At 46.0% G+C, this 27845-nt stretch overlaps 1 protein-coding gene across 1 annotated transcript; it reads left to right on the forward strand.

The window, feature by feature from the left end:
• Positions 1–461: 461 nt before the first annotated feature.
• Positions 462–27767, forward strand: SIAH2 (siah E3 ubiquitin protein ligase 2). Its single transcript, XM_056849397.1, has 2 exons — positions 462–890; positions 27036–27767. Exons 1-2 carry the CDS (start codon positions 462–464, stop codon positions 27591–27593), a joined length of 987 nt encoding a protein of 328 aa, XP_056705375.1. The 3' UTR covers positions 27594–27767.
• The last annotated feature ends 78 nt before the right edge of the window (positions 27768–27845 follow it).

Genomic DNA, 27845 nt, shown 5'->3' on the forward strand with positions numbered 1-27845 from the left:
GACCCTGCCTCTCGCGCCCCCCTCGGTCCCCCCCCCCAGCTTTCCTTCCAGCGCTGTTTGGGGCCGGCTGAAAACCGAGGGGCGCACGAAGGCGAAGGGACGAGCGGCTGGGACCCCCCACCCACCCACCGACCCCCGCAAGGGCATGCTCAGTCGGAGGCCGGGGAGGGGGGCTGCGACTCCGGCGCCCCACCCGCGGCTCCGTCTCCTCTTCCCTGGCGCCAGGTCCGTGCTCCGAGGAGGAGGAGGAGGAGGAGGAGGAAGGGGGCGCTGAGAAGGACTCGCCCCCGGGGAGGGGGGAAGAGCCGAGGGGGCGGGCGGGCGGAGGGGGGCGTCGGGGCTGCTCCGGGACGCTCGGGGCTCTCCGCGGAGGGCGCGGGAGGCGGCGTGGCGAGCCCGGCCGTCGGGGGTCTGGGGTCGGGAGGGCGGCCCGCGCCGTCCCATGCGTCGCCCCGGCCGCCATGAGCCGCCCGTCCTCCGCCGGACCGGGCGCTAGCAAGCCCTGCGCCAAGCAGCAGCAGCCGCAGCAGCGCGCCCCGTCGCCGGCCGCCCCCCTCTCCGCCGCCGCCGCCGCCGCCCTCTCCGGCCCCTCGGCGGTGCCCGGCGCGGCCGCGGCCGCCGCCCTCTCCAGCAGCCCTGGCGGGGCAGGGGGCGTCGGGGGGGCCCCGCCGCCCTCGCCCCCGCCCCACGAGCTGACCTCGCTCTTCGAGTGCCCCGTCTGCTTCGACTACGTCCTGCCGCCCATCCTGCAGTGCCAGGCCGGCCACCTGGTGTGCAACCCATGCCGGCAGAAGCTGAGCCTCTGCCCCACGTGCAGGGGGGCCCTCACCCCCAGCATCCGCAACCTGGCCATGGAGAAGGTGGCCTCGGCCGTCCTCTTCCCCTGCAAGGTAAGGCGCGGGCGGGGAGGGGGCCCGGGGGCTCTGGTCCCCAGCCCGTGGCCCTAGGGGTGCTTCCTCCCCCCGGGTGGGGGGGGGGAGATGGCCTGCGGGGAAAGACCCCTCCGCGTTGCCTCTTAGGGGAATGACGCCTGGTTTGGTGGTTCACTGGTGGAACTCCCCGCCCCAGGATGGGGTGAGGGCTGCCGGCTTGGAGAAGGGGGCAGGCGTGTTCGTGGACCGGCTGTCTCTCCGGCACCTGGCTGGCCACGGTGGGGACAGACTGCTGGCCTTGATGGGCCTGGGTCGGACCCAGCAGGGCCTTCCTGATGTCCTTGGAGGGGCGTTCTTGGCTGCTACTCAAGATGAACACTGGTCATGATGCACGCCTGTTCTCTTCAGTATCAGAGGAGTGTGGCTCGTCCCTCTTAGGGGGGAGCAAGGTAGCTGCACGGCTAGTCTGTTTGGGCCCCCTTTGTGGGGAGCTCCGAGCATCCTTCCAACCCACGTTAGTCTTTGCAAACAAGTCTGATTCCTCCTCAACTGGATCAGCAAGCCCACCGTCCCCTGGCTCCCTCCGAAAGACTCGGGGCCTTCCATAGCCGCCCTTGTAAACACTGTCATGGTCTTCCCAAGAGGGCAGATTCTTGCTTACAAAGGAATCCTCAGGTGAAAAATGAATTTTAAAAGGTTTAGGACGCTGTTGTTTATGGCATTTGGTTGTTAACAGACTATCCTGTGAGTCAGGAAGTACCTGGGTTGAGTTGGAAGCTCATTCATGGTCACAGTAGTGGAATCACTTTCGGCTCCCCTTGTTTTGTAGTGTGGGGTGTAATACAGACCAACCTTACAGGGCTGCTGTAAAGATTGTCGGGATGACATCAGTATTATGATGGCTAAATGGTTAAAATGAACAAATGATGCATGCAAAGTGCTTTGAACACTTGGGATGAGGCGACATATACATGCTTTTGTTTCTTTGTACATTTATATAGTCATCCTACTATGGCAGTACTACTATTTCTTCTTCAGGCATCTTATAATAAAGAGTTCTTGAGTGTAATACCAAACTATGGCCTGTCAAAAGGGGAAAGGAATACTAAAGCATCACTGTGTAGAACTATTAAGACAGCCGGAAAAGTAACCAGACTGGTGAAATGGAAGTTCCGAGTTGGAGATATTTTAGGCCAGATGTTCTTGAGTCTCCTTTTTGGGGGGTTTCCCTAACTGTAGTTCACCAAAGTGCAGCACCAAGGCATAACCTATGACTCAGCCTTCCATCCTTCCGAGGTCGATAAAATGAGGACCCAGCTTGCTGGGGGTAAAGGGAAGATGACTGGGGAAGGCACTGGCAAACCACCCTGTAAACACAGTCTGCCTAGTAAACGCCGTGATGTGACCTCACCCCATGGGTCAGGAATGACCCGGTGCTTGCACAGGGGACTACCTTGACCTAATACTTCGGAATTCCACACTTAAGGAATCATGGCGTTATGGCTATATGTGGAAAATACCACTCTAGGTGGTATCTTTGGTTTGTGAGTACTGCTTTCCACACCTGTAAGTTGCCAGTAAGGTAGGAACTATGTACCAAAGCAAAACACTGGTTTTGCCTCATCACACAAATGCAGGAATGAGAGGACATTTGCAGAGAATTCCTCTATCCACTCTCTCATACCTTCTCTCCTACAAATAGAGGAAAGTTTCATCTGTTCCCCCCCCCACTGAGAGTGGAAGTAAGTACAGGAAGTGAGAATTTGCAGTAGGCAGGCCATCGCTTTCCTGTGCAGAAGGGCCCCAGGTTCGGCTCCTCAGATCCTGAAGACTCACTCCCACTCAGAGCAGAGTAGTGAGGTATAAGGCAGTTTCTTCTGTGAAGCGTTCCTGTCCTTCCCCTCTCTCTTTTTGTCTGTGCAGCTCTACTCTCGACGGGGAAAGCAGCCATTTGGAAGTGCCCCAAGACACAGCAGAGGTGGCAGGTGGCAGAGAGCAGCTTTCCGCTTTGGCTTTTTTTAAAATCAGCGCTGATCTTGAGACCCTTTGCCTCTCTAAGACGGGCATGCTGGTGTCCGTTTCACTTCTGTTGCACTCCCCAGGGCACAGGTTTAGCTGATGGAGATGTGCTCTCAACCATTCTGAAGTGGCATTCACACAGATCTTAAGGTCGTGTTGATTAAAAGCAGAGCTGGAAGCATCACTGAGCTGCTTGCGTTAAGTTGACCCAGGAAAGGACTTCAGAAAGCAAAGGAAAGAAAACTTGGTGAAAATAGAGAGTTGTCCTGCTTGGTGTAGTTGTTACAAGCCAGCGTGGTGTAGTGGTTAAGAGTGCCAGACTCTAATCTGGAGAACCAGGCTTTATTCCCCACTCCTCTACATGAAGTCTGCTGGGTGACCTTGGGCTAGTCACAGTTCTCTCCAAACTTTCTCAGCCCCACCTACCTCGCAACATAGGGGCTGTGGCTCAGTGGTAGAGCATCTGCTTGGCATGCAGAAGGTCCCATATTCAATTCCTGGCATCTCCAGTTAAAGGGACTAGGCAAGTAGGTGATGTGAAAGGCCTCTGCCTGAGACCCTGGAGAGAGAGAGTTTATTTACGGCCCTTGGCCAGATATAACAAAATACATGGACTAAAAGAGACCCTGGAGAGCTGCTGCCGGTCTGAATAGACAACATGGACTAAGGGTCTGATTCAGTATAAGGCAGCTTCATGTGTTCAAGTTGTCTGTTGTGGGGAGAGTAAGGAAAGTCTTTGTAAGCCGCTTTGAGACTCCTTAAAGGTAGAGAAAAAGTGGGGTATAAAAAACCGACTCTTCTTCTTCTCTAACCCAGAATGGGTAAGAGCTGCATACAAAAGATGTAGCCACGTAATGCACTGGTTAGGAATGGTAGCGGGGGGTGGGAACGCTTACTCAGTATATGAAGTTTGACAGACTTGCAACCCAGCAAGTCTGACTTGGCCTATTAGGTCTTTGACATCTCCTTTGTTTCATAGTCAGAGGCTCTGGACTCGTGTCCAGTCATTGCTGTGTGAATTAGGTGGTCGCTGCACACGCTGCCTCTTTTTTGCATGATGTTGTAATCTGAAGATCAGTGTCACTGCTATGGATTTGGGTGCCTTTTTCCACGGGTTGGATGCTAAGTACCATAAGCAAAGGGAAGCCCGCGGAGTTTGCTTCCCTCCATGTGCTGAAGTCCACTGAGCCCTGCTCTTGGGGGTCTAGAGGCTGTCCTTAGGAATAGGTGGGTGGGAGGGGATACAGTGGGAGCGGGAGAGGATCGGTGAAAATTGGCTTCCCCTCCTCTGCCAGCATGCATACTGTTGGACTGGCAATTTCAGGTTGCAACTCTATCTTGTGGAAACGTGGGATCAGTTTGGAGAGGTGTCTGAGGAAGTATCCCGTCATTTGAAGAACAGCCCACTTGTCAGCAATGCATGAGAAACCCACAGAGGAGGCTGTAAAAGACGGAGTGATACCACTCTGCAACTCAGACACTTTGCGGAGTGATCAGCACAACAGGTACTTGACCAAGCGTATGTGCTTGTATTGATGACTTAAACACCATGCATAAAAGTAAAAATATCCGGGTGAAAAACAAGGCTGCAGAAGCACGGCACCCTGACCTGAATAGTCCTGTCTGTCCCGATCTCATCAGAAGCTAAACAGGGTCGGCCCTTGTTAATATACGGATGGGAAGCTACCGAGGAAGTCCAGGGTTGGTACGCAGAGGCAGGCAATCACAAACCACCTCTTTATGTCTCTTGCCTTGAAAACCCTGTGGCAGGGGTGTCGAACTCATTTGTTACAAGGGCCGGATATGACATAAATGTCACTTGGTTGGGCCGGGCCATGTGTACCATAAAATTTAATGCCAGGTAACGGAGATACAAACTTTATAGAAGACACAGGCAAAACCAATTAATGATATTATTATTCACTTTTTGCTTAAAATATGAACATGATTAAAACAATAACAGTCTTACAGTATTTTCTTTTATTTAACAGTCTTTGATAATTGACACCTCAGGACTGTTTCAGGAGGCGAATAAGAGCCCTCAAGGGGCCTGATCCGGCCCTCAGGCCTTACGTTTGACACCCCTGCCCAGTGGGGTCACCTTAAGACTGCTGCGACTTGATGGCAGGAAAAATAGAGGCATGGCAGCACTCAGAATTGCAGCATTGGAAGATGTACATATAAGCAGGCGTGCCGCATCAGTTCTGCTCATACCACCCCAAAAATGCATCATGACGCAGACACACCAGGGGTTCTTCAAGCAGCCGAGAGGCTTAGTGGATTTCAAGTCATGCTAGCGGGTAGCCTGTCTTAGTGGTACACATTGTGGAAGCTCTAATGATTGCTTTTTCCTATATAAAACTCAGTCTTCAGAGGCTTCATAGAGAAACAAATGGTAATCTGTACATTGAATTTGAAGGTTAGCATTTGATTCAAATATTGTGACTCTCACGTGGAAGCCACCAAATTTGTTCATGCTCCTCAATGCACATCTACGCAGCGCTACCCTTGAGGTTGCACCGGAAGCTTCAACTGGTCCAAAACGCAGTGGCACAGGTCCTGATGGGGGGACCCCTTGGAGAACACATATTCAACCTTTGCTCCGCCAGCTGCACTGGCTCTAGATTGAATACCGGATCAAGTTCAAAGTTTTGGTGTTTACCTTCAAATCCCTAAACAGTTTGGGACCTTTGTATCTGCAGGACCACCTCTCCTGATATACCCTCCAGAGCTCTTTATGCTCGTCAGGAAGCAACTTGTTGGTGGTCCCTGGCTCCCGGCCTATCTGGCGGTCCTCAGTCAGGGCCAGGGCCTTTTTGGCTCTGGCCCCAGCCTAGTGGATCTCTGTCTAGCCCAGGCCTGCGGGATTAAGACTGAGATATCCCTCCAGGCATATGATTGAGGCAGCGGCAGTTCCATTAATAAATCGGCCTCCATCCATTATCCCCACCTTCACTTTATTTTACTATCCTTGGCCCTCTGCCTACAATCTATGATGGGCTCCTCACCTTTGTAAATTAAATTTTGCTGTGGTAGCAGGTATAAATTGGATGGCCATTTTAATCTGCTTGTATGGATTGTAATTTTTTAAGTTATGTTTTAACGTATTGTATGCATTTGTTGTTGGAAGCCGCCCTGAGTCTGTTTTAGGATGGGAAAGAGAAGGGTATAAATTGAATAAAATAAATAAAAATTATGGTAGTATTTCAAATCTGCTTTTTGTCTGGTTCATCTTAATCTCATGGCGAGACTCCGTGTCACTGCCAGCGATCACAGGTGCAGGCATGGAAAATGTCAGTGCAGTTGGATCAGGCCCAAGAGAAAGTGGATGTCAGACTTTATATCCACTCCATAAAGTACTGCCACATGGAAGTGGTTTTTAACAGCCCCAGTTGGAGACTATAATTTATTAAATGGCTCTTGCAAAAGTTTTCTGTGGTTGTAATCTAGCAGCCCTGACCTGGATGGCCTGGGCTAGCCTGATCTTGCCAGATCTCAGAAGCTAAGTAGGGTCGGCCCTGGTTAGTACTTGGATGGGAGACCACCAAGGAAGTCCAGGGTCGTTATGCAGAGGAAGGCAATGGCAAACTACCTCTGTTAGTCTCTTGCCTTGGAAACCTTACTGGGTTACCATAAGTTGGCTGCGACTTGATGGCACTTTACACGTACAATCTAGCGAGAAGGATATGCTCTTTCCATGGGAGGAGGGTTTACATGTATCTGTAAAGCCCACATTTAAAATGTGTTCAGTGTATTATTTCAGGAGGCTGCATGTAAACTTTTGATCTTTTTAAGGCAGTAGAAATTATAATTGACAAAATTAGGGCTTCTTTGCACATTGTAGCGCATCAAATCTAGCACATATTTGAAAAGACCTATACTGTGATGTATAAGTGCACACAACAGAGGAGCTGTGCTCAGTCAGGGTTCTCGGCCATGTGTACATGCCTTTCAAAACATGCATTTGTCTCCTCCATCTGTGAATTCTTGTGAGATCAGAGCCTATTTTGACATGCTATACAAATTTAGAAGTTTTTTCGCTTAGGTCATTTTTGTGTAAAGTTGTGGATGTAGGGAATAAAGCCTTTTTATGGCATCTACATAATATGCTAGTTTTTATCCTAGAAAGTGTATTTTCCTAATTTCTTGCTTTATGGAGGAACAGTACCTCCTTGTCCTTACACTACCTGTGCTTGTAATTCAACAAGCAAGGAACCCACAAAGACTTGCAAGGGGCATCTCATTTTTTCCTTCCTCGCAGTTTCCTTTTTCCCTTCCCTGAAAGCCTCCATAACTTCTACCCTTTTTCTGCTTCTGCTTCTCCTTCCCACCTACCAGCCAACTTTCCTTTGTCTGCCCTCCTGTCTTCAGCTTTCCTCTGCCTGGCAGCCTGTCTCTGGGAAAACTCTGTCCCAGTTGCAGAGTGGCCATCGCCAGGCCGGGGCCCAGTTATGTGGTGAGGAACCTGCAAGGATTTGTGGGGGGGGGGCACTTTCCCTGTGTTCCCTCCCCACACTATTTCCTCTTTCCCTCCTCCTAGCATTCCCATATCCTCTCCCCTTTCCCTGCTTCCTTATCTCCATCCTACCAACCAACCTTTTGTCTGCCCCTCATCTTCAGCTATATTTATTATTTATTTTCTTCATTTGTACCCTGCCTTTCTCCACAATGGGGACCCAAAGCAGCTCACGTCATTCTCTCCTCTGCTTCATCATCACAACAACCCTGGGAGGTAGGCTATGCTGAAAGAGAGAGAGAGAGACTGGCTCAAAGTCACCCAGTGAGCTTCTGTGGCAGAATGGGAGTTCAAACCTGGGTCTTCCAGTTCTTAGTCTGAAATTCTAACCGCTGCACCACACCTTCTTTTGTGGGGTTGCTGTTGAACAATAGCAAGCAGCCAGGCCTGGGAGTCATGCAGGTTGAGTTGTAGCAAGTTGCTTGGTGATTGCTGCCAGGCCTGGTACCAATGAATCCTGCCTTAAAAGCCGAAATCTTGTCTGTTCATGGCCCTATTCTCCAGATTTAAGTATCCACAAATGGAACCTTGTTGTGAATTATATATTGATATTTTTATTCACACCCAGATGTTTAATCTATTTCCCCGTCTTCAGTTAATCATTGGAAACTATTTGTTACATTTAATTTTTTCACTTCTTGATTCATTTGAGCTTCTTGAGTATATTAGGCCCAGTATATGAATTCTGTGCCATGAGAGAGTTCTAGCTGGCATTTGTCAGAAAGAAAGCCTTTTTTATTTCTTTAACATAACCTCAATAAAGTACTGTTCAATGTTGGGGGAGCACTTCATTTGTCCTTTGGAGGAAGAGTTGATTTTGTTGTGCTTCTTCCTGCCCTTAAACAGTTGCCCTTGTGTGCTTAGCACAAATGTGGATTCCACAAGGTGAGCATTTACAATCTGGTAGGAATGCGTCTCTCTGTAGGTTTGTGTTGCATATGAGCAAGGTAATTGTTTTAGGTAACAGACTTGGAGGCAGGAGCTCGGAAAGAAACATGAAGTGAACCTGGCCCCATCTGCTTCACAGCGTAATGTTTAAATTGATCGTGTGAAAAGGTAACAAAGATTTTTTTTTAATGCCGAAGAAAACTCCTGTGAGAAAAATAAGAGATGGGTAGACGTTGTGGGTTTGTAGTAGAGCATCTCCAACATATGCAGAAGGTTCCCAGCGTGGCAAGCCGCTGCCAGTCAGAACAGACAGTACCAACTTGATTACTAATACATACGAAACTGCCTTGTACTGAGTCAGGGCTTTGATCTACTCTGACTGGAGGCTGCAGAGTGATTGGGAAAGGGGCTGTTGCTCAGTAGTTAGTAGTGTCTTCTTAGCATGTAGAAGGTCGACCCAGGTTTGCTGCCCAGTTAAGAGGACCAGGTTGTAGGTGATGTGAAAGGCCTCAATCTGAGATTCTGGAGGGTAGCTGCCAGTCAGTAGAAGACCTTTCTTTATCACATCAGCATTCCCCTTTCACCTTCAAAGCAAACATGAAGTTATCCTATTGTATCCTCACAGCTGCCCTGTGAGAGTGGTTAGGTGAAAGTAGGTGATGTTGTGTATGTCCACCCAGTGAGCCTCCTAGCAGAATGGAGATTTGAACCTTGGTCTTCCTGATCTGTTTCTGGCAATCCAATCAATACATTGCTCTGGCTTACAAGAGCAATTCTGCATATTACACAGAGGCAAACCAGAGTTGTAGGTGTATTTACACCATCAAAAAGTAAGGAGGCCTTTATGGGTTGACTCCAAGACCAAGAACAAAATCCATGTAATACCTTCTACAGAACCAACCAAATTAGGACAACACTGCAAACTTTTGAGCTCACACCAGTTATTAATTAGGCTTGAATTTATGAAATTTAAAAAGATAGAAGTGTAGCAAGCCAAATCATCAGGCCATGATCTTAAGGTCTGATCTTACAACTATGCTTTTTCTTTATTGGTTGAGACAGGGACTTGGTAGAGGTAGAGGTCCAGAAGGCAGGGATGGCCTTTCCATCCACTTCACAACATCCTCATCTGAAATGGGGGGGGGGTTGCTCAAAAATCTGCACACGTGTCCATTGTATGAATAACCACACCACTGCTTCCCCCCACACACACACTGAACATTTGAGGCAGATACACAGGGTAAAAAAAGAACCATGTCATTTATTTGCATTTTGTAGTTTTCTGTTTCCAGACAACTCAAAATAGTAATGATGCTTATTCATAGTAATACTCAGTACTTTCTTGAGTTCCCAAAGCACTTTACATACACTTCCAAAAGTCTTTGCAATAACCCTGTAAGACAGGTTGGCGTTAATATACCCATTTTGTAGATAGGCAGACTCAGACTTAATTATTGTGGTTGGCCTAACACCTCTGACTGAGAGCTGCTCTCCGCATTGTATTTTTGGCCTCTGCATGCAAATAAACCAGAGTTCCATATATTTCCTTCACTGTAGGAATATGTATGTTTTCTCTATAGTCTTGGTTCTGTAAGCTAGGTTTCGTGTATACATGTGCATAAACCCATGTCCAACACCCATGCAGAACTCCTGTGTAAGTATCAGTCAGGTGTGTCAACCCAAGCCCGTGCATTGGCCTGGAGGTATGCGTTCATGCCACTGCTGAGTTTGAGCCAGTGTGGTGTGGTTAAGAGCGGTGGTTTGGAGCGGTGGAGTCAGATCTGGAGAACCAGGTTTGATTCCCCACTCCTCCACATGAGCGGCGGAGGCTAATCTGGTGAACTAGATTTGTTTCTCCACTCTTCCACATGAAGCCAGCTGGGTGACCTTGGGCCAGTCACAGTCTTTCAGCCCCACCTACCTCACAGGGTGTCTGTTGTGGGGAGGGGAAGGGAAGATGAGTGTAAGCCAATTTGAGTCTCCCTTAAGTGGTAGAGAAAGTCGGCATATAAAAGCCAACTCTTCTTCTGAGTTAGTTTTGGTTGTTCCTAACAAAAAGGGTGGACAGGGCTTCTGGTTTTGGATTTTGCTTGAGATCAGCATGGCTACCTGCAGCCTCTGCCACTGCAGCTGAGTGTTGCAGACTCATGTAAACAGAGCTTCGTATCATTGTTTCATAGCCCCAGTCTGCGTGTTTACTAATGAGGTTTGAGACAGTGGCTTGGGTCCTGCTGAAAATTATCCCAAACTGAAGGGTTTTCTTCAGAGGAGAGCAACTTCTCCACCTGCCTCTTCCCATTGCAGCCCCAAATGCTGTTCCAGAGGACCCAGAGAATTGGAAGTTTGGAGGAGGAAGGAGCGTTGAAGATAGTTTGACAGAGACATCGCTTTGCAGGGCATGTTTATCCCATTGTCATCTGTAGTCTCTCTGTTCTCCCTGAGATGATAGTCGAGGAAAAGAAATAAGTGTCCGTACTGCAGGGGAGATGACACCTCTGTCGTTCCACCTTCAACTCTCAGAAAGTCTGTCTCCAGCCTGTGTTCACCCACTGAATGTAAGGACAGGGCAAGACCAGGTTCAGTCCAGAATTCCTCTCCTGCACCCTCGTTCTCCTTCCACCGCGACAGGCCAGCTCCGTAAAAGGGCTTGAGGCCCTTCACAATACTAATGACTTTTAAGAACCTCTCCCATTAGTGTGGATTTTTTAATCTTAGAAAAAGCTAGAATCAATTAAACATACAAATCGATTTGACAGTGGCAGCTGTTGTGTATAACGGCCGACTTTGCAATCAGATATCACAGCTAGCATGGGATGGAAATATTATCATTAGCAATTACGAGAAAGCTTTATTAATCCAAAGCAAGCAGCAGCAGATTTGTTTGGCGGTTGGGAGGGGAAATGGGATTTTCCTCCTGTCTAAAAGTGTAAACAAACTGCCCACTTCAATCAGTTGGGAGGCAGGAATTCATTTTAACGGCTCTGAGTTGTCCCTAAGCATCAGCAAGGAAATGTTTTTATTCCAAGAATGAGCGTGATGTGAGGAATTAGGTGGCATTAGGGTTGCCAGGTCCTCCTTCGCCACCGGTGGGAGGTTTTTGGGTCGGAGCCTGAGGAGGGGCAGGGTTTGGGGAGGGACTTTGATGGCATGGAGTCCAATGGCCAAAGTGGCCATTTCCTCCAGGTGAACTGATCTCTGTCAGCTGGAGATCAGTTGTAATAGCAGGAGATCTCCCGCTAGTACCTGGAGGTTGGCAACCCTAGGTGGCATCCCCCCTCCCAAAATGTCCTCCTGTGAAGTAATTTTGAAGTAACACACTAGTGAAACAGGCTTTACAGAGTTCTCTCTTCAGAATTCAAGTTGAGAGTCCACCTGCACAAGACGGAAAAGGGGGAATTATTTTAATATACCCCTCACTCACTGCCTCGGTTATTGATTACGATGATGGATTAAATAGGAACCTGTGCTGGACTGGGTCTGGGGGAGACCTAGGACCAAATCCCCATTGGGCCGTCGAGCTCGCTTGGTGATTGGTAGCCTACCTCACAGGATTGCTGTGAAGATAAAATGAGGAGGGGGGGGCACATACAGCTTGGAAGAACAGCTTGGAAGAAGAACAAAATAAGTCACAGTGGGTAGCCGTGATCTGAAGAAGTGAGCTGTGGCTCACGAAAGCTCATACCCTACCAGAAAATATTTTTGTTAGTCTTTAAGGTGCTACTGGACTCTTGCCCTCTTTAACAAAATAAGTGTTAGTGCCAAGGGATGTCAGCATTTTTATTGGTCCTGATCCTGGGCCTGATACTCAGAAATCTAGCCAGTAAGCTTTTTGTCAACATGGAGATACCTTAGAAAGAGCTTTGCCTGCTACATCCCTGTGAGCCAGGGTGCTGTCTAGGGACAGGGCTGGCTGGCAGCGCTCCTGGCTTGATGTAGGTTTCATTCCTGGTTCTTGTTTTGGTTATTTGTATTGGCTATGGTTTGCAATAAATCCTCTACTCCAGTGTTTGCTATTGCTTCTGGGCACTTCTTATTATTGATTTAGTACATGATTGTTCTGCCTTTCATCTAAGAAGCTGAGTGCTGCATACTTTGTTCTCCCTTCATCCATTTTATCTTCACAACAACCTTGTGTGGTAGGTTCGTCAAAGATTATGGCCCATAATCACACAGTAAGTTTCATGGTAAAGTTTGCTGGGTGATCTTTGGCCTGTCACTATCAGCCTAACTAACCTCACAAGGTTGTTCTTGTGAGGATAAAGCAGAAGAGGGTGAACAATGTTATAAACTGTTTTGAGTTTCCATTGGGAGAAAAAGTGGAGTAGAAACATAAAAATAAATACACATACATAAAATGAACGAGATATAGTGTGATGCAGAGGAGAGTGGGAATTTGCTCTGGGAATCCTGAGTTCCAATGCCTTCTGTGTGTGTGTGTGTGTGTAAAGTGCCATCAAGTCGCAGCCAACTTATGGCCACCCCTTTTGGGGTTTTCATGGCAAGAGACTAACAGAGGTGGTTTGCCAGTGCCTTCCTCTGCATAGCAGCCCTGGACTTCCCTGGTGGTCTCCCATCCAAATACTAACCAGGGCTGACCCTGCTTAGCTTCTGAGATCTGACGAGATCAGGCTAGCCTGGGCCATCCAGGCCAGGGCAGTGCCTTCTCTATAGTATGCTTATTTGGAGGACTTGGGCAAACTGCTTATTTTGCTACCCCATCTGTAAAACAAGTATATTACCAGTGTTTCGTCAGTGGTTAGTTATAGCAACATTGCCTCGTGGTAGTATGTCCATGCTCCTTTACCCTTTGCAAAATCAGAATTCTTGTCTTCCTGTGGGAAAGTGGAACAGAATTAAGCATCCTAATGTATGTGGAGGTCACACAAGTCAGCAGGCCATCAGTTTGTATAGCTTTTTTTAAATCAGAACATAACCAGAATCTAAATAGTATAATATACGTCTGTGTCCTTTGAAGGGCACAAATATAGACTTGTTTTTAATCAGGTATGCCTAGCTTAACTTCTGGAGGGTTTTTGTTTTGTTTTTTGCATTTATTAAAACATGCAGTGTTAATCTGATTCAGGAGTATCCTTCATTAGTCTTAATGAAGTTGGTTCATCAATGCCACTTTAGGTCAGCTTTCTTTTTCATATGAAACTAATATGAATTAAAATGTACCATTGTCTGATTGAATTCGTAGCCACTTCAGGCTGCTTTGCTGTGATCAAAAGAGGCTTCAAAATGGGATAAAAGAGGCAAGAACCACTTTTGTTTTATAGAAATGCTACTGATAAATATAATGGGGAGGGGGACAGATGCTGATTCTATTATTAATTATCGATGGCTTAAAATGAATGATCTGGGTAGAAGTTCCTGGTTACAGGGATGGGATTTTGGTTCTTACTGTGGCTGGCTAAATTTTGGAATGAAGCTCCAGATTTGTCAAAATAAATTATTCCTTCGCCAGTCGTTGGGGGTTACCGCACTTAGTATTCCCAGGATGTATTAAGAGTTTGAAAACGTTATAAAAAATACTGTTCGCATTTTGTTTGGCCCCTTTAGCTGTGAAGACGTCTTCCAACCATTCATTAGCCATGGTATCCAAAAACCCCTTTAAAGCGATGTTTTTTATAACATTTTCAAACTCTTACTACATCGCTGGGAATACAAAGTGCGGTAACCCCTATAGTTTCTTGAGAGCCAGCAAAGAATGCAAGTGAAATTCTATCGGTCTGTCAGTTTTTATCCCACTCTTTCTCCGCTGAGTCAAAGGTGGTGTACATGGTTCTTCCTTCCCCACTTTTATCCTCACAACAACCTTGTGAAGTAGGTTAGGCTGCGAGATAATGACTGGGCCACAGTCACTCAGAAAGCTTCCATGACAAAGAGTGGGAAATTGAACTTAGATATCCTGTTTTCAACACTCCAGCTGCTCACCAGCACTGCTTCTCCTTGGATAAACAAAGCAGGCATAACTTCCCATAGAATTCCCACTGTCTCTTTCTTTGACAGCCATTTACACTATCCCAACCACTAGAATGGAAATCCAACCCAGTCTGCTGTAACTTTGGACTTTGCCCTATATCTTCATTCCTGACCTGTTATCCATATTTGCTTTCATTTTCTGTTTACAACTCTTGCTTTTTCTCAGCTATTGGTCTAGACTTCGATGCGGGGTCACACTTCCAGCCTTGAGTGGCTGTCGTCATAGTTCAGTATTCAGTGTTGCACTGCTCTGTGGAAACCCTTGTTAAATCTCTCTGCCAAGCCTGCCTCCACCGGGGATTGCCAGATAAAACGCTTCTCTGCATTCCTTGGTAGAAGGCTGGGGATAACAAATTAACAAAATGTACACTGTTCGATAATAACCTTACAAACAAACAGAATCTCTCGTTTGTTCTGTTGGAAACCGTGGACCTTGAATACAGGTTCTGCCCTGTTCAGATTGAGACAACTGCAAGTCAGCCACCTCAGGTACTTTTGATCTCTTTCCCCACACAGGGAACGACACACCACAGCTCTGATTCAAACACTCATCTGGCCTTCATGGTGAAAAGCAGCTTCCATTTGTAGAAGGGAAGAGTGGCATGAATCAGCCGTCTGTATAGGGCCCCCATGACACACTTACTGTTGGCTGCATAGGGAAGGGGAAATTCACCTGCACCTCTATTCCACATAAGTCTCTCACTGTTGTGGTGAGTGTATGATACAGGCATTGACATGGTTCATTGGAATGGTGACTGACCCCTTTCCCCCTCTCCTTGCTCATGCCTCAAAAATTCACTGCTTTTGCATTAATTTCACCCAAACCACAAACTGTGGTTACTTTCCTGCCCTTCAAACCACAGTTGAATCTTGGCTTGGTTTTGAAGGGAAGAGAATGAACTGATATTTGCCTGCATGTGAAAGTGTTTTTACTTTTGAGTTGTGCATGAGGAGAGATGTGTGTGAACCCAAGTGTCCCCCTCCGGTTCTTCACAAAACAACAAATCGTGGTTTGTTGTTGGTTCTGAACCAGTACTCTCTCATTGGCCAGATGATACCTAGATATCAACTTGTCTTTCTTCCTATTAACGTTCTGTAGCTCATCTGCTTGTGCAAGAAGCGACATTTGCTTTGTTACTGGATAGGCTTCCTCCATGGTGCCATTTCTTCCTTTGCTGAACCCAGTTTTGCATCTCCGTTGTGTTCTTGATTTGGATTCCTGGCCACAGATATGTTTTGATCTACCAGCCATCGCTCCTGTGATGCTGTTTTGATCCTCTGACACTATGCTTGATGTTCTACTGTTCACTCTCCACTCTGGAATTCTCCACCTGAGCCTCCTTTTGGAAGGATGTGGATTGTACGAGGCTTGATCTCCTTGGTCCTGCCAATGCCACAACACTTGGATGCTAACTCTTATCTTCGTTAGGCATCTTTGTTCCTTCTGCCCCTTCTCCCTAAAGTTTTTGTGCTTATCATTCACTCCATGGCGGAGTGACAGCTTGTGCTGATTATCATCATTGTTCACTAGGTGCAGATTGTTTCAAACTAACTGAAATTTCTCTACATCAGAGGGATCACAAACTAAAATAGTGTGAGTGGCTGATCCTTGTTTCTCTGGGGTTGGGGAGGCTGTGTTTAATCATGAATATGAAGCAATAACACTGTGATACAGTGTAAGACAACAAAAGCAGAAACACAGAAAAATCTAACCAAATCTGAATCTAATCCAGTTTTCCTTATGATATGTTCCGCATATTGATTGAACAGATAGGGAGATAAAGTACATCCTTGTCGGATACCTTTGCCAATTGGAAACCCTTCTGTTTCTCCATATTCCATCCTAACAGTAGCCTCTTGTCCAGAGTACAGGTTGCTCATCAAAACAATCAGATGTTGTGGCACACCCATTTTTTTTAAAACCGACCATAGCTTTTCATGATCCACTCAGTCAAAAGCTTTGCTGTGATCTATGAAACATAAGCTGATATTTCTTCTGAAATTCTCTTGTATGTTCCAGTGATCAATGTAAATTTGCAATACTATTTCTAGTGTCTCTTCTTTTTCTGAATCCAGCTTGAACACCTTGCATTTCTTGTTCCCTATATGGCAACAGTTTTTGTTATAAGATTTTGAGCATCACTTTTCTTGTATGAGAAATTAATGCGAGGGTCTGATAGATGCTACAGTCTTTGGCATATCCTTTTTTTGAAATTGGAATGTACATTGACCATTTCCAGTCAGTGGGCAATAGTTTTGTTTTCTTTATTTGTTGACATACTCTTGTTAGGATTTTGATAGACTCTGTTTCTGTGGCTTGAACTAGCTCTGTTGATGTCCCATCTACTGGTGATTTGCTTCTCCCAAATGCTCTCAGTGCAGCTTTCACTATGCTACTAAATTAGGCATCTTAAAAACAGACAACAAATGATATTGCTCACATAAACCACATTTTAATAATTTCTAAATAAATATTCATGGGATGTTTGCAAATGTGTTTATTAAAAAAGGGAAATCACTTTGTTGTGTGGTTCAGGCAGTTCATTTCAGTTCTGCAGGTCTTGCTCTGGTTCGCTCCCCATCTCTTGCTCCCCCACACAGGTTCCCTTGTCCCTTTCCTAATTTGTCCTGACAAATAGTTTGCCATTACGTACACATGGGGCAAATGACGAGGAGCGCTAACCCATAATTGGTTTGAACTGCATTTGCAAACCGTGGTTTGGAAGCAATTCCTGAAAAGCGCTGATCCTACTTAGTACAACTGGGATGTCACTGCAAAGAGCCTTCAGAGCGAATCAGGAAAAGGAGGGAATTTGCACTAGGGATTGCGGGGAGGGGGGAAGGGTGCAGGAGCTCAGCTGCACATTCCCAGTTCTCGAAATCATGGTTGCATGAATGGGAGCATGACATCTAAAGCATCTCTCCGCACTAAACTCGTCTGAATTTTTCTCTCAATTTTTTTGCTCAGTTTTTTTTTTAACTAATATGGTGGTTTACGCAGTAGCCAAGAAGTCTATATATTTTCTCTACTTTAAACAAATTCCAAATTCTGCAAGTGAAATAAATTATGCGTATTGGGCAACTTTGCGTGTGTGTGTGTGTGTGTGTGTGTGTGTGTGTGTATAAATAAATATAAATATAAATATAAATAAATAATTGTCTTGTTTGTGGGCTTCCTAGAGCCACTTGGTTGGCCACTGTGTGAACAGACTGCTGAACCTGATGAACCTTGGTCTGATCCAGCATGGCTTATCTTATGCTCTTATGCTTTTTATAGCCCCAGCTAAATATTCCTGCTTCGTTCCCCTCTGGTATTTAGATTTGACCAGCTATTAATGCTCCCACTCTTAGGAAGCTCTCTTCCTAGCCAAGAGTCTCTTGGGATACTGAACTCTGCTGCGTTGGGATCTCGATTCCTTGCTTATATGGTGTAATCCTGGCGTACACTCAGGGGGGTTACCATGCAATCCTCCGCACGTTTACTCAAAAGTAAGCCCCATTGAGCTCAGTGGTGTATAGTCCCTCATAAGTGTGCTTAGGTTTTTCACCTTCACTGCAGAAGATAAACTTTTGCATTGCAGAGCCTTTAATTTGCAGTGTAGGGGAATAACATTGCACAAATGCTTGCCTATATTATTAGTTTTGCAATTAGCTATATGCCCAGCGCAGCATGAGCTGACCTATACAGCTGCTGAGACCACAATTAACTGTGATGGGGCGAAAAGAAGAATTTACAGAGCATCTTGGAGTGAAACTTGGAATAAATGAAAAGAGCCAAGGAGCTGAGATAGGTCAAAAATGTTAACAGGATTTTGAGCTTTCAACCTTCAGATTTGAGGGGTTTACATATATCTTGCGTGACAGGAAGTTCTAACGGGACTGCAGTGATTCCTGTGAGAGAAGCATGTTACTAGGCTGATTAGCGCCAGGGCACATTGCGCAGATAATTTGTGCATACGCCAACGTCTTCTGTGGCATTTTCAGTGGATTCTGGGGCATGCCAGCCTGCTGCGTCATTGATGTCCCAAAAGCTTTGCAGCCTCAAGTGGCATTATTTGGGTTACTTGTGCAACCAGGCCAACCGCACGTGAGATAATTGTGATTTTTCCCTTTATTTTTTCAGTTATGTTCACATGTTACACTGAAGGAATCTTATAATTTTTTTTTTTTTTTATAAATGTAAGATCCACAGCAGCTCTCAGGGCTGAGTCTGGGTATATGTGTGTGCAAGGGGGTCCACAGAAATAATTCCGGGGGCGGGTGTTTAACTGCAGATCACCTGACTGCTTGCAGTCTTTATGCTAGTAAATTTAGGATTCGGGATTACAAGCACCATCCTCCTGGACACCTGTGTGTGTGTATTTGAGAATAACTGAAATATAAGTGAAAGACTTTTATAACGTGCAAAAAATAAGCTATGGCATGATATGTGAGCCTTGGCAACACCCAGATTGGGTTACTGAACCATGTTCTATGTGCAGCCGCCCCTGAAGAACGCTTGGTCCAAAACATAACCACAAGAGTTCTTGCTGGAGGCTCCTCCAGAGACCATGAGTGGAGTAGCCAACAATCAAGTAGACAATGTATAAGCCTATGCATGGATGCAGTAAAAGGGCCAAACTGGATTCTTGAGCCTTTTCTGAGTGTATTTTTCCCTTCTGTATCAGTCTTGGTACCAGTTGAGTGTCTTCCTTTTCTCTCCTCCCCTCTCCTTTCCTCCCCTTCCTGAAATGGTGTGACAGATAAAAGATGCTTTGAAATTCTGCATGTGCATAGAAATGGAAATGCTTAAATTGCTAATAGACTTTGCACTCATATATCCCAGTGTAAACTTTTCAGTGACAAGAGTCACTGGAAAAGACAGTCATGCTAGGAAAAGTTGAGGGCAGCAGGAAAAGAGGAAGACCCAACAAGAGATGGACTAATAAAGGAAGCCACAGCCCTCAATTTGCAAGATCTGAGCAAGGCTGTCAAAGATAGGACATTTTGGAGGACTTTCATTCATAGGGTCTCCATGAGTCGGAAGCGACTTGACGGCACTTAACACAACACACAAACTTTGGAGAACACTAATCTGACCACAGGTGAGATCTCTGCATTAGAAGTGCACAAGTTAAGGTACTGAAGGAATTGTGGAAGAGGGAGATATTTTGGAAATCCCAAAAACGATTCCTTCACAATTCTGTAAGTTTTCAGGGGCTTTCCCCACCCCACCCTGCTTCTGTTCCCTATTTCTCAACTACTTTCAGCATTGTTGGGGAGGGGCTGTGGCTCAGTGGTAGAGCATCTGCTTGGCATGCAGAAGGTCCCAGGTTCAATCCCTGGCATCTCCAGTAGGTGATGTGAAAGACCTCTGCCTGAGACCCTGGAGAGCCGCTGCCGGTCTGAGTAGAGAAGAGTCTGAGTGGACCAAGAGTCTGATTCAGTATAAGGCAGCTTCATGTGTTCATTGTGTGACTCCTGAGGCATATGTGTGTGTAAAGTGCCGTCAAGTCGCAGCCGACTTATGGCGACCCCTTTTTGGGGTTTTCATGGCAAGAGACTAACAGAGGTGGGTTGCCAGTGCCTTCCTCTGCACAGCAACCCTGGTATTCCTTGGTGGTCTCCCATCCAAATACTAACCAGGGCTGACCCTGCTTAGCTTCTGAGATCTGACGAGATCAGGCTAGCCTGGGCATACTCAGCACTTTTTAGACCATAAGGTTATGTCTTCTTTCAGTTAATGTACAGAATCCTGATTTTCTGCATATGGAGAGGCTCCTATTTTGTCTTCAGCTGTCCTGATTTTGTTGCTTTTGTAATTGGCCACTTCACTATTTCATTTATTTAGAAATGTATACCTTGCTTTTCTCCCCAGTATATTTCATATTTCCCCCAAGGTATGCAGTGCTGCAGTGATTTTCACATTTAAGATCTATTCCCCCCCCCCAACCACCACCACCATACATACATATACATACATACACACACCCCACCAAACCAACTGACACTTGGGCAGGTCAGTTTCTAACCTAAAATATCTCTTCTCTTGGGGAGAAGCTGTTTGTCTAGACTAGACAATTCTCTCTGGATCATCCTTTCTAGGCAGATGAGTCATGCAGTGATCATCATCGCAATTGCTGGCTGTAAGAGTGAAGTGATAAGAAAGGCATCAAAACAGGTCAGGGCCATTATATGGTTATTAGCAGCAATATGCCACAATACAGAAGGTTCCTGCCTACATGACCATCTGGAGAGCCAGGCCGCTTGCTGCTTTGCTATGGCTTCTTCGGTACCTGCCAGATTCTCCCCAATGTGTCTCTGTCTCTCCAGGCGGTTTCAGAGATAGACAGGCAAGCTTTACGACTTGGGCTGCAAAGCCAAGGTCCTTTGGCTGGGCTGTAAGAGAATCTGTTAAACCTGTTGATATATGGTGTCGGGTAAGGCTTGTGATCCAGGATGCGTGCGCTTCGTGCCAAAAAGCATCGCATTCCAAGGAAACTGAAACGTGGTGCTGGCAATACATTATTCACAAGTGGGTTTGCTTAAAAAGCTTCGTTTGCATAGGTTGTATTCCCCGTTTCCATTCAAAGAGAATGGAGGGTGGGGGGAGGCGGGGCAGGGAGAACAATAAACAGTGCTGAGTCAGGGAACAGAGGATTTAAAAGTGTGCAGAGACAGATCTCTTTCAGGAGACATTTGTTTCACACATGTCGTATATATGATGGATATTATTACGTTCCTTTGCAACCATGAGGACTAGAAATTTGATAATTTAATGCTAAGAGTCAGTCATTAATCCTGGCCTTAATAATGTAACCACATGGTGGTTTCTATAGAAGAATCTTCCACCGTATATTCTAATAGCCAAGTCGGCCAAATCTTTGGATACTTAAATTTGGTGACTGGACAGGTGAGTAAAAGGTGAGTAAAAGGTAGGGGCAGGGTCCTTTCCAGAGCTATTTTGGCCTTTGAGGGAGGAATCATTGGGGCCAGGCCTGGGCCTGGCAGCAACCACTGGGTGACTTGATTCTACCTGACCTGCATAACTCAACTAGGCTTGGCTTGGCTTCTTGCTGCTGTTCAACAGCAGGCACTGTACAACATCCAGTGTGGTGTAGCGGTTAGAGCTTCCGAGTAGGGCCAGGGAGACCCAGGTTCAAATCCCAACGTTGCTGTAGATGCGCTCACTTGGTGATTTTAGGCCACTCACATATTTTCAGCCTAACCTACATCACAGGGTGGTTGTGTGGATAAAAAAGAGGAGAAGAGAATAATGTAAGCTGATATGGCCCCCACTGTAGAGAAAGGCAAAGTATAAAATTTATACTATGTACTATAAATGAAATAAATGAGTAATGAATATAGCTGAAGATGATAGGCAGATAAAAGGTAGGTTAGTGAATGGCTAAGAAGGAGGCAGGGATAGGGGAGAGGATATGGGGGTTGCCACGGGAGGGAAAGAGGAAATAGTGTGGGGAGAGGGATACAGGGGAAAGTGAGGGGCCACCCCACACATCTATGAGGGTTGGCCTAGACTCTACTCTCCAAAACAGCCATTTCCTCCACGGGAACTAGGGTTGCCAACCTCCAGCTGGGAGCTGGAGGTCACCCAGAACTGCAACTGATCTCCAGATGACAGAGATCAGTTCCCCCGGAGAAAATGGTTGCTTTTGAGGGTGGACTCCATAGCATTATATCCTGCTGAGGTCATTTCCCTCCCCAAACCTCACCCTCCCAAGGCTGTACTGCCAAATCTCCAGGAATTTTCCAGCCTGGAACTGGCAGCCACCTAAAGGGAACTGAAATCTGTAGTTAGGAGATCTGTTGTGATTCCAGGAGCTCTCCAGGCCCCACCTGGAGGTTGGCAACACTAGGAGGAGAGGATGAAGCAGGAAAAGGCTATGTGGGCTTTCAGGAAAGGGAAAGAGGAAATAGTGGAGGAGGGGTCAAATGAGATGCCTCCCGCAAGTCCTTGCGGGTTCCCACTTGTATCTCATATTGTTTACACAATTTCCCCTTCTTCCTTTACCTTTATTTAATGTTGTGTTCTCACTTATTTTTCCTTTAGTTTTGGGACATTTATAAGTGAACATAGTGTTTTCCCACTGCTTCATGCGTTCATATGAGCCTTTGGGATCGTTTTCCAAACAGCAAACCACGTTTCATCTTACCAAAGTGCTATGCAAGGGCTGTTGACCATTTTTGAGCCCCCTCCGTGCTTTGCCAAGGTTTAGAGTCACTTGAGTTAAAACGTGTTTGTTTGCTTACTTGCTTATTCGAACCCAGATGCAGTTCGAGGGTGCCGGGGAAGAAAACTCCGTGGCTTACCTCTTTGGGAGAGCATTTTATAAGTGCAGGGTAGGACTTGTCCAAAATTTGTTGAGCAGCAAAATGCTTCCTTTCTTTCCGCAAACGTAGATGTCATTTCTGTCACGCATTGTAACGTTATGCTTAGCAAGCTCAGCAAAAAAGCGTACATTCTCCACATTGCACAATTACGAATGTAGCTTAGCAGGCAAAGCATAGTGGGCAGTGCATCTATTGTGTAATGCTCCCATGGCAAGATGGAACAATAACCACTCAGCCAGAAAGAACCGAGCAAAAACATTTTTTTTAACAGGAATAACACTAACAAAATATTTAGTGCATTTCAGGGGCTCGTTTTGTGGGAGAACAATGTGATTTTTACAACAGCCCTGCAAGGTAGGCCCAGTAGTATTATTCCCATAGAGGAGCCAAGGGAACAGTCTCTTGCTGGGCATTTGCAAAAAAGGCCCAGAATAAGAGACTATTCTTGCATATCTGCCAGTGAAGAACAGAGGGTAGGGAACATACATTGTGGTGATGTGAGAATTTGAGGGAAAAAATCCACTTTACAGAGATGGAAGGAAGCAACAGAAGGAGGTCGGTTTTGACTGCAGCCTTACTTCGTTCACAACGCATGCCCCGCTCTCTAACATTACAATGTAGTTTGGAAATCAAGACTCCCCGCTGATACGGGAAGAGTTTTGTAATTCAGAGTAACTAAGCAGCAGTTGTAAAAACTTCATTTGCTTTATTACGAACATTTAAACCGCAGTCCCAATAGCAGACACATTTCATTTCTCAAGCTGCAGCCACCACTGGGATTCTACTCTCTGAGCAATTCAGTGACTGCCATGGACTTCACGCAAGTGCGGCAAACCTAATTAATTTTTAACAGCTAGTCAGATTGTTCACAGGGTTTGGCGCACAGCACCCTCCGAACCACTCAGGAATCACATGCCGATTTAAAAGCTTCCTCGCTAAAAGACTTTCTGTGTAGCCATCCATTTCCAGTTATGTATTTAAAAGCCAGGAAACTTACTGAATCCCTTTGTGCATGTTAAGGGTGTCTGCTGAGCCCAGTTTTCATATTGAACTCAATTTAAGTAAACATTTGCATTCAGTTCTACAACATTACAGGTTTATCAGCTTGAGAAATGGCTTTAAACACTCACCAGAATGCACAAAGTGGATCTTTTACCAATTTTAATAAGCCCAATTAGACACCTGTGACTTTTTGGTCTCGGAAGAAAGGCACATGGTTCATTTGGCACGCAGTCATTTCAGTTTCAGCAGCAATGGAGACATGAAAACGTATAACAACACGAGTCAAGCATAACTTCGTGTTGAGGGGGTGTGTGGGGGGGTCAGCAGCCCTGCGTGCCACTAATTTTGATTCAGAAATAGTGCTGTTGCATCAGAAGAACAAGAGTTGGTTTTTATACCCTAATTTTCTCTACCTTTAAGAAGTTTCAAACCGGCTTACAATCGCCTTCCTTTCCTCTCCCCACAACAGACACCTTGTGATGTAGGTGGGGCTGAGAGAGTTCAGAGAGAACTAGCCCAAGGTCACCCAGCTGCCTTCATGTGTAGGAGTGGGGAAACAACCCCAGTTCACCACATTAGAGTCTACCACTCATGTGAAAGAGTAGGGAATCAAACCTGTTTCCCCAGATTAGAGTTCAGTGCTCTTAACCACTACACCACCCTGGCTCTCCAACTGAGCGATGTTGGATTTGAGCCTGGGAGCGCAGGAGTCAGATTTTTGGTGTTCCTTCGTTTCTCTGTCTGCAAAATGGCCATAACACTGTGGAGACAATAATGTGTGTCGCAATGCTTCTTTTGCCTAGTAGCTGCCATGCTGAGATCAATTGAGCACTTCGTTATATTGCAGTTGGTTTCTTGCCTGCGTACCTGGATTCTAAACCAGGATCTCTAGAATCCTGGTGTGCAGGTGAGAAACAAACTACAGTTTATTAAAGCACATGACTCAAGTTCTGCCACAAATTTGGATCAGTCAATTCCATACCAAGAAGGCTTCGATCTCAGCAGATTTGGGGGGGGGGTGCATTCAGCCCAGGATATCGCCGGCTCATTCTCCATTTCTTTGTGCCACCTTTCTGCAGTCTCTCTCTTGTGCACAGCTCACGCTGATCCAGCACAATCCTGCTGCCTCAAAAGTTCGGTGTGTTTTATGTGTTGGTGAGTGTGCTCAGAACTGCAGGTTTAACCAATTTACTGGACCAGCATCAGACTGAAGTGCTACTTAATTCTTGATTAAAACTGGTAATAACATCGTACAAACTGCTGTTCGTGCTTTTATGATTATAATTTTGCGGCCATAAAAATTATGGAAGCAATGCCTTTTGTATTCCAGAAAGATCTGAATAGTCAAGGGATTTCTAGGGGTAACATCGTTAATGTTTACCTTTTCAAATATTGTACTTTAATTCGAAGAGTTGCTGCCTGAATCATGCACTATTCTGCTTAGCATGTTAAACGAGGACCGGGGAGACTCAGGTTCAAATCACCACTCTGCCATGAAGCTAACTAGATGGCCCTGAGCCAGGCACTCTCTGTTAGCCTAACCTACCTCACAGGGTTGTTATGAGGATAACGTAAAAGAGGGTGGAACCACAGTGCTTCATGGAGATAAAAATGTAACCTTATAGACGATCAGAGTGTTCCTGTTGTTATCTGTATTCCAGATTGCCCAGTTGATGGGAGAGAAAATACAAATGACCTTTCTTTATCACAGTGAGCTGTGGCTTTTGTGGTTCAGCGGCTATCTTACACGTGGAAGGATCTTGTCTATCCTTCCTTTCTTCAATATCAAAAAGGCGTTAGTACCAAGAACTTGGCATTTAAATGTAACTGCTCAGTTTAAAGCCAGAAGATTGGCAACCATGAGCTACTGAGAAGGAAGAGAAGGAGACAATTATATTCTCATAGCAGGGGGAGGGAGGAGAGCGGTTCAGGGGAGTAAGTAAAAGGCCTCCATGATCAAAGTTAGTGAAAGTCCTCTGTATATAATTTTGAGTTGCGAGGTAACTGCAGGGAAGAGAGGATAGGCCTGTACAGGCCTCTCAAACCCTACCCTAGCTATCACAAGGGCATCCTGTGGTCCATAGTGGTATAGGGGCTACTTTTCTGGGTTGTTTCATTTAAAACAGTGGTCTCCAACATGGTACCTGTGGGTGCCATGGTGCGCACTGATGGGTTTTCTGGAGCCTGCTCGCTTCTTCCCCAAAACGCTTTTTCTCAAAGCAAAGGGCCAGTCTTGTCTTTCTTCCGTTTCATTAAAGGCACTCCAGAAGTCCCCAGGAGACATCACCTTTGGGAGCATCTCTTTTTTTTAAAAAAACCCCAGCCCTCCTTATAGGAGGACGCTTGACTTGGAACCTCCCAACATTTTGTAATGACCGTCTTAATGGCAGCCCTTTTGTTATTGGTCCTGTCTCCCATGGCACACCCAAGTTTTGGTGGTGCCCACTACATTTTCCCAGAAAAGGTGGCGAACTCCTGATTTAAAGGCTTGGCCCATCCGGTCATTAATCCTGGCCTGGTAGTGATTATGCAGCAAGAAGTCATGTGCTAGCTTGCCCATCAGTTCTACATTTTTGAAAGTTACAGTAATGCTGAGGATGAATCTGTGGGGCAAAAACAGCCTGCCATGTGCTGCTCTAACATTTATCGATAATATTAATAGCCCACTTTCCCAATGCTTATCTCCTAAAGAAGCACAAGATAACACATCTTAAAGAGCACGACGATACTTGCAACTTAATCTTGGTAGAAAAGCCTAGACCAAACAAGGTGATAAGTATTTATGTGTCAACTTGGCCAGATCTATGTTTACATAAAACAGTGCCTCTTATCTATATGTGAGAACATGTGTCCTTCCTCCAGGATTTAGCAAAGTTGAGACATGAATATTTTGAAGACCAGCCAAAACTTAAACCAACGTCTACACAGTGGTTCCCAAAGTAGGCAGTACCACCCCCTGGGGGGCAGTGGGATTACCTAGGGGGCACTAAAAGGCAAAGGGGCAGCAGGGGGGCGCTAGAGGTGGGCCCCTTCCAACTGTGTTGTTCACTAATTTACAATAGATCAAGCTATGGCACCATGCTGGCACATTTGGTGGAAACGATCAGAATTTTTTTCCAGACTTCGAAGAGCTGGTACCACTGGATCAAGTTCATCAGTTTTGTTGAATAAATTTCAACTAAAATAAGTTTTAATTTGATTTCGAATAGATTGTTATTGTTTTGAAATTTTATTGTTATTATCTTCTTTAGTGAGTCATGCAAACCCGTATTTTGAATCATGCGTTTTATAGGATAGAGTAGGGGGCGCTGGGGTTGAGTTTGTGGAACCAAGGGGGTAGTGGCCCAAAAAGTTTGGAAACCACTCGTCTAGAAGAACCCTTGTGTTGACCACCTTTGCTTTTTTTTTTTTTTCCCTTGCAGTATGCCACCACGGGCTGTTCTCTGACACTCCATCATACAGAAAAGCCAGAGCACGAAGACATTTGTGAATACCGCCCGTATTCCTGCCCGTGTCCCGGTGCCTCTTGCAAATGGCAGGGCTCCTTAGAAGCAGTCATGTCTCACCTCATGCACGCCCACAAGAGCATCACTACGCTGCAAGGAGAAGACATTGTCTTCCTCGCCACAGACATTAACTTGCCGGGGGCTGTCGACTGGGTCATGATGCAGTCGTGCTTCGGGCACCACTTCATGCTGGTGCTGGAGAAGCAGGAGAAGTACGAGGGCCACCAGCAGTTCTTCGCCATCGTCTTGCTCATCGGCACCCGCAAGCAAGCAGAGAACTTTGCGTACAGACTCGAACTGAACGGCAACCGGCGGAGGCTGACCTGGGAGGCCACACCGCGGTCCATCCACGATGGTGTGGCGGCGGCCATCATGAACAGCGACTGTCTTGTTTTCGACACCGCCATAGCACACCTTTTCGCAGACAATGGAAACCTTGGGATCAACGTCACTATTTCTACATGTTGTCCGTGATACTTCTGTGTAATTAGTGAGGCGGATATGGTTGTCCTGGACATGGTGTTTTTTTCATTCATGGTTTTTAAAATGGTATTCAACGATGTCTTCGTAAGTAGTAGGGTTCTTCCTTAGCCTACCATTTTGTAAATCCTCCCCTCCCTCCTTGAGTTGTTTCTTAAAGCGAGGGTGACAGGGGCCGTTAAACTCACCAAAGATGAGTTCGTCCTGTTAACCGGAAAAGGGAAGTTTATTTTGTAAACATGTTGG

The sequence above is a fragment of the Euleptes europaea genome, chromosome 5, assembly GCF_029931775.1.
Source record: "Euleptes europaea isolate rEulEur1 chromosome 5, rEulEur1.hap1, whole genome shotgun sequence".
Taxonomy (NCBI): Eukaryota; Metazoa; Chordata; class Lepidosauria; order Squamata; family Sphaerodactylidae; genus Euleptes; species Euleptes europaea.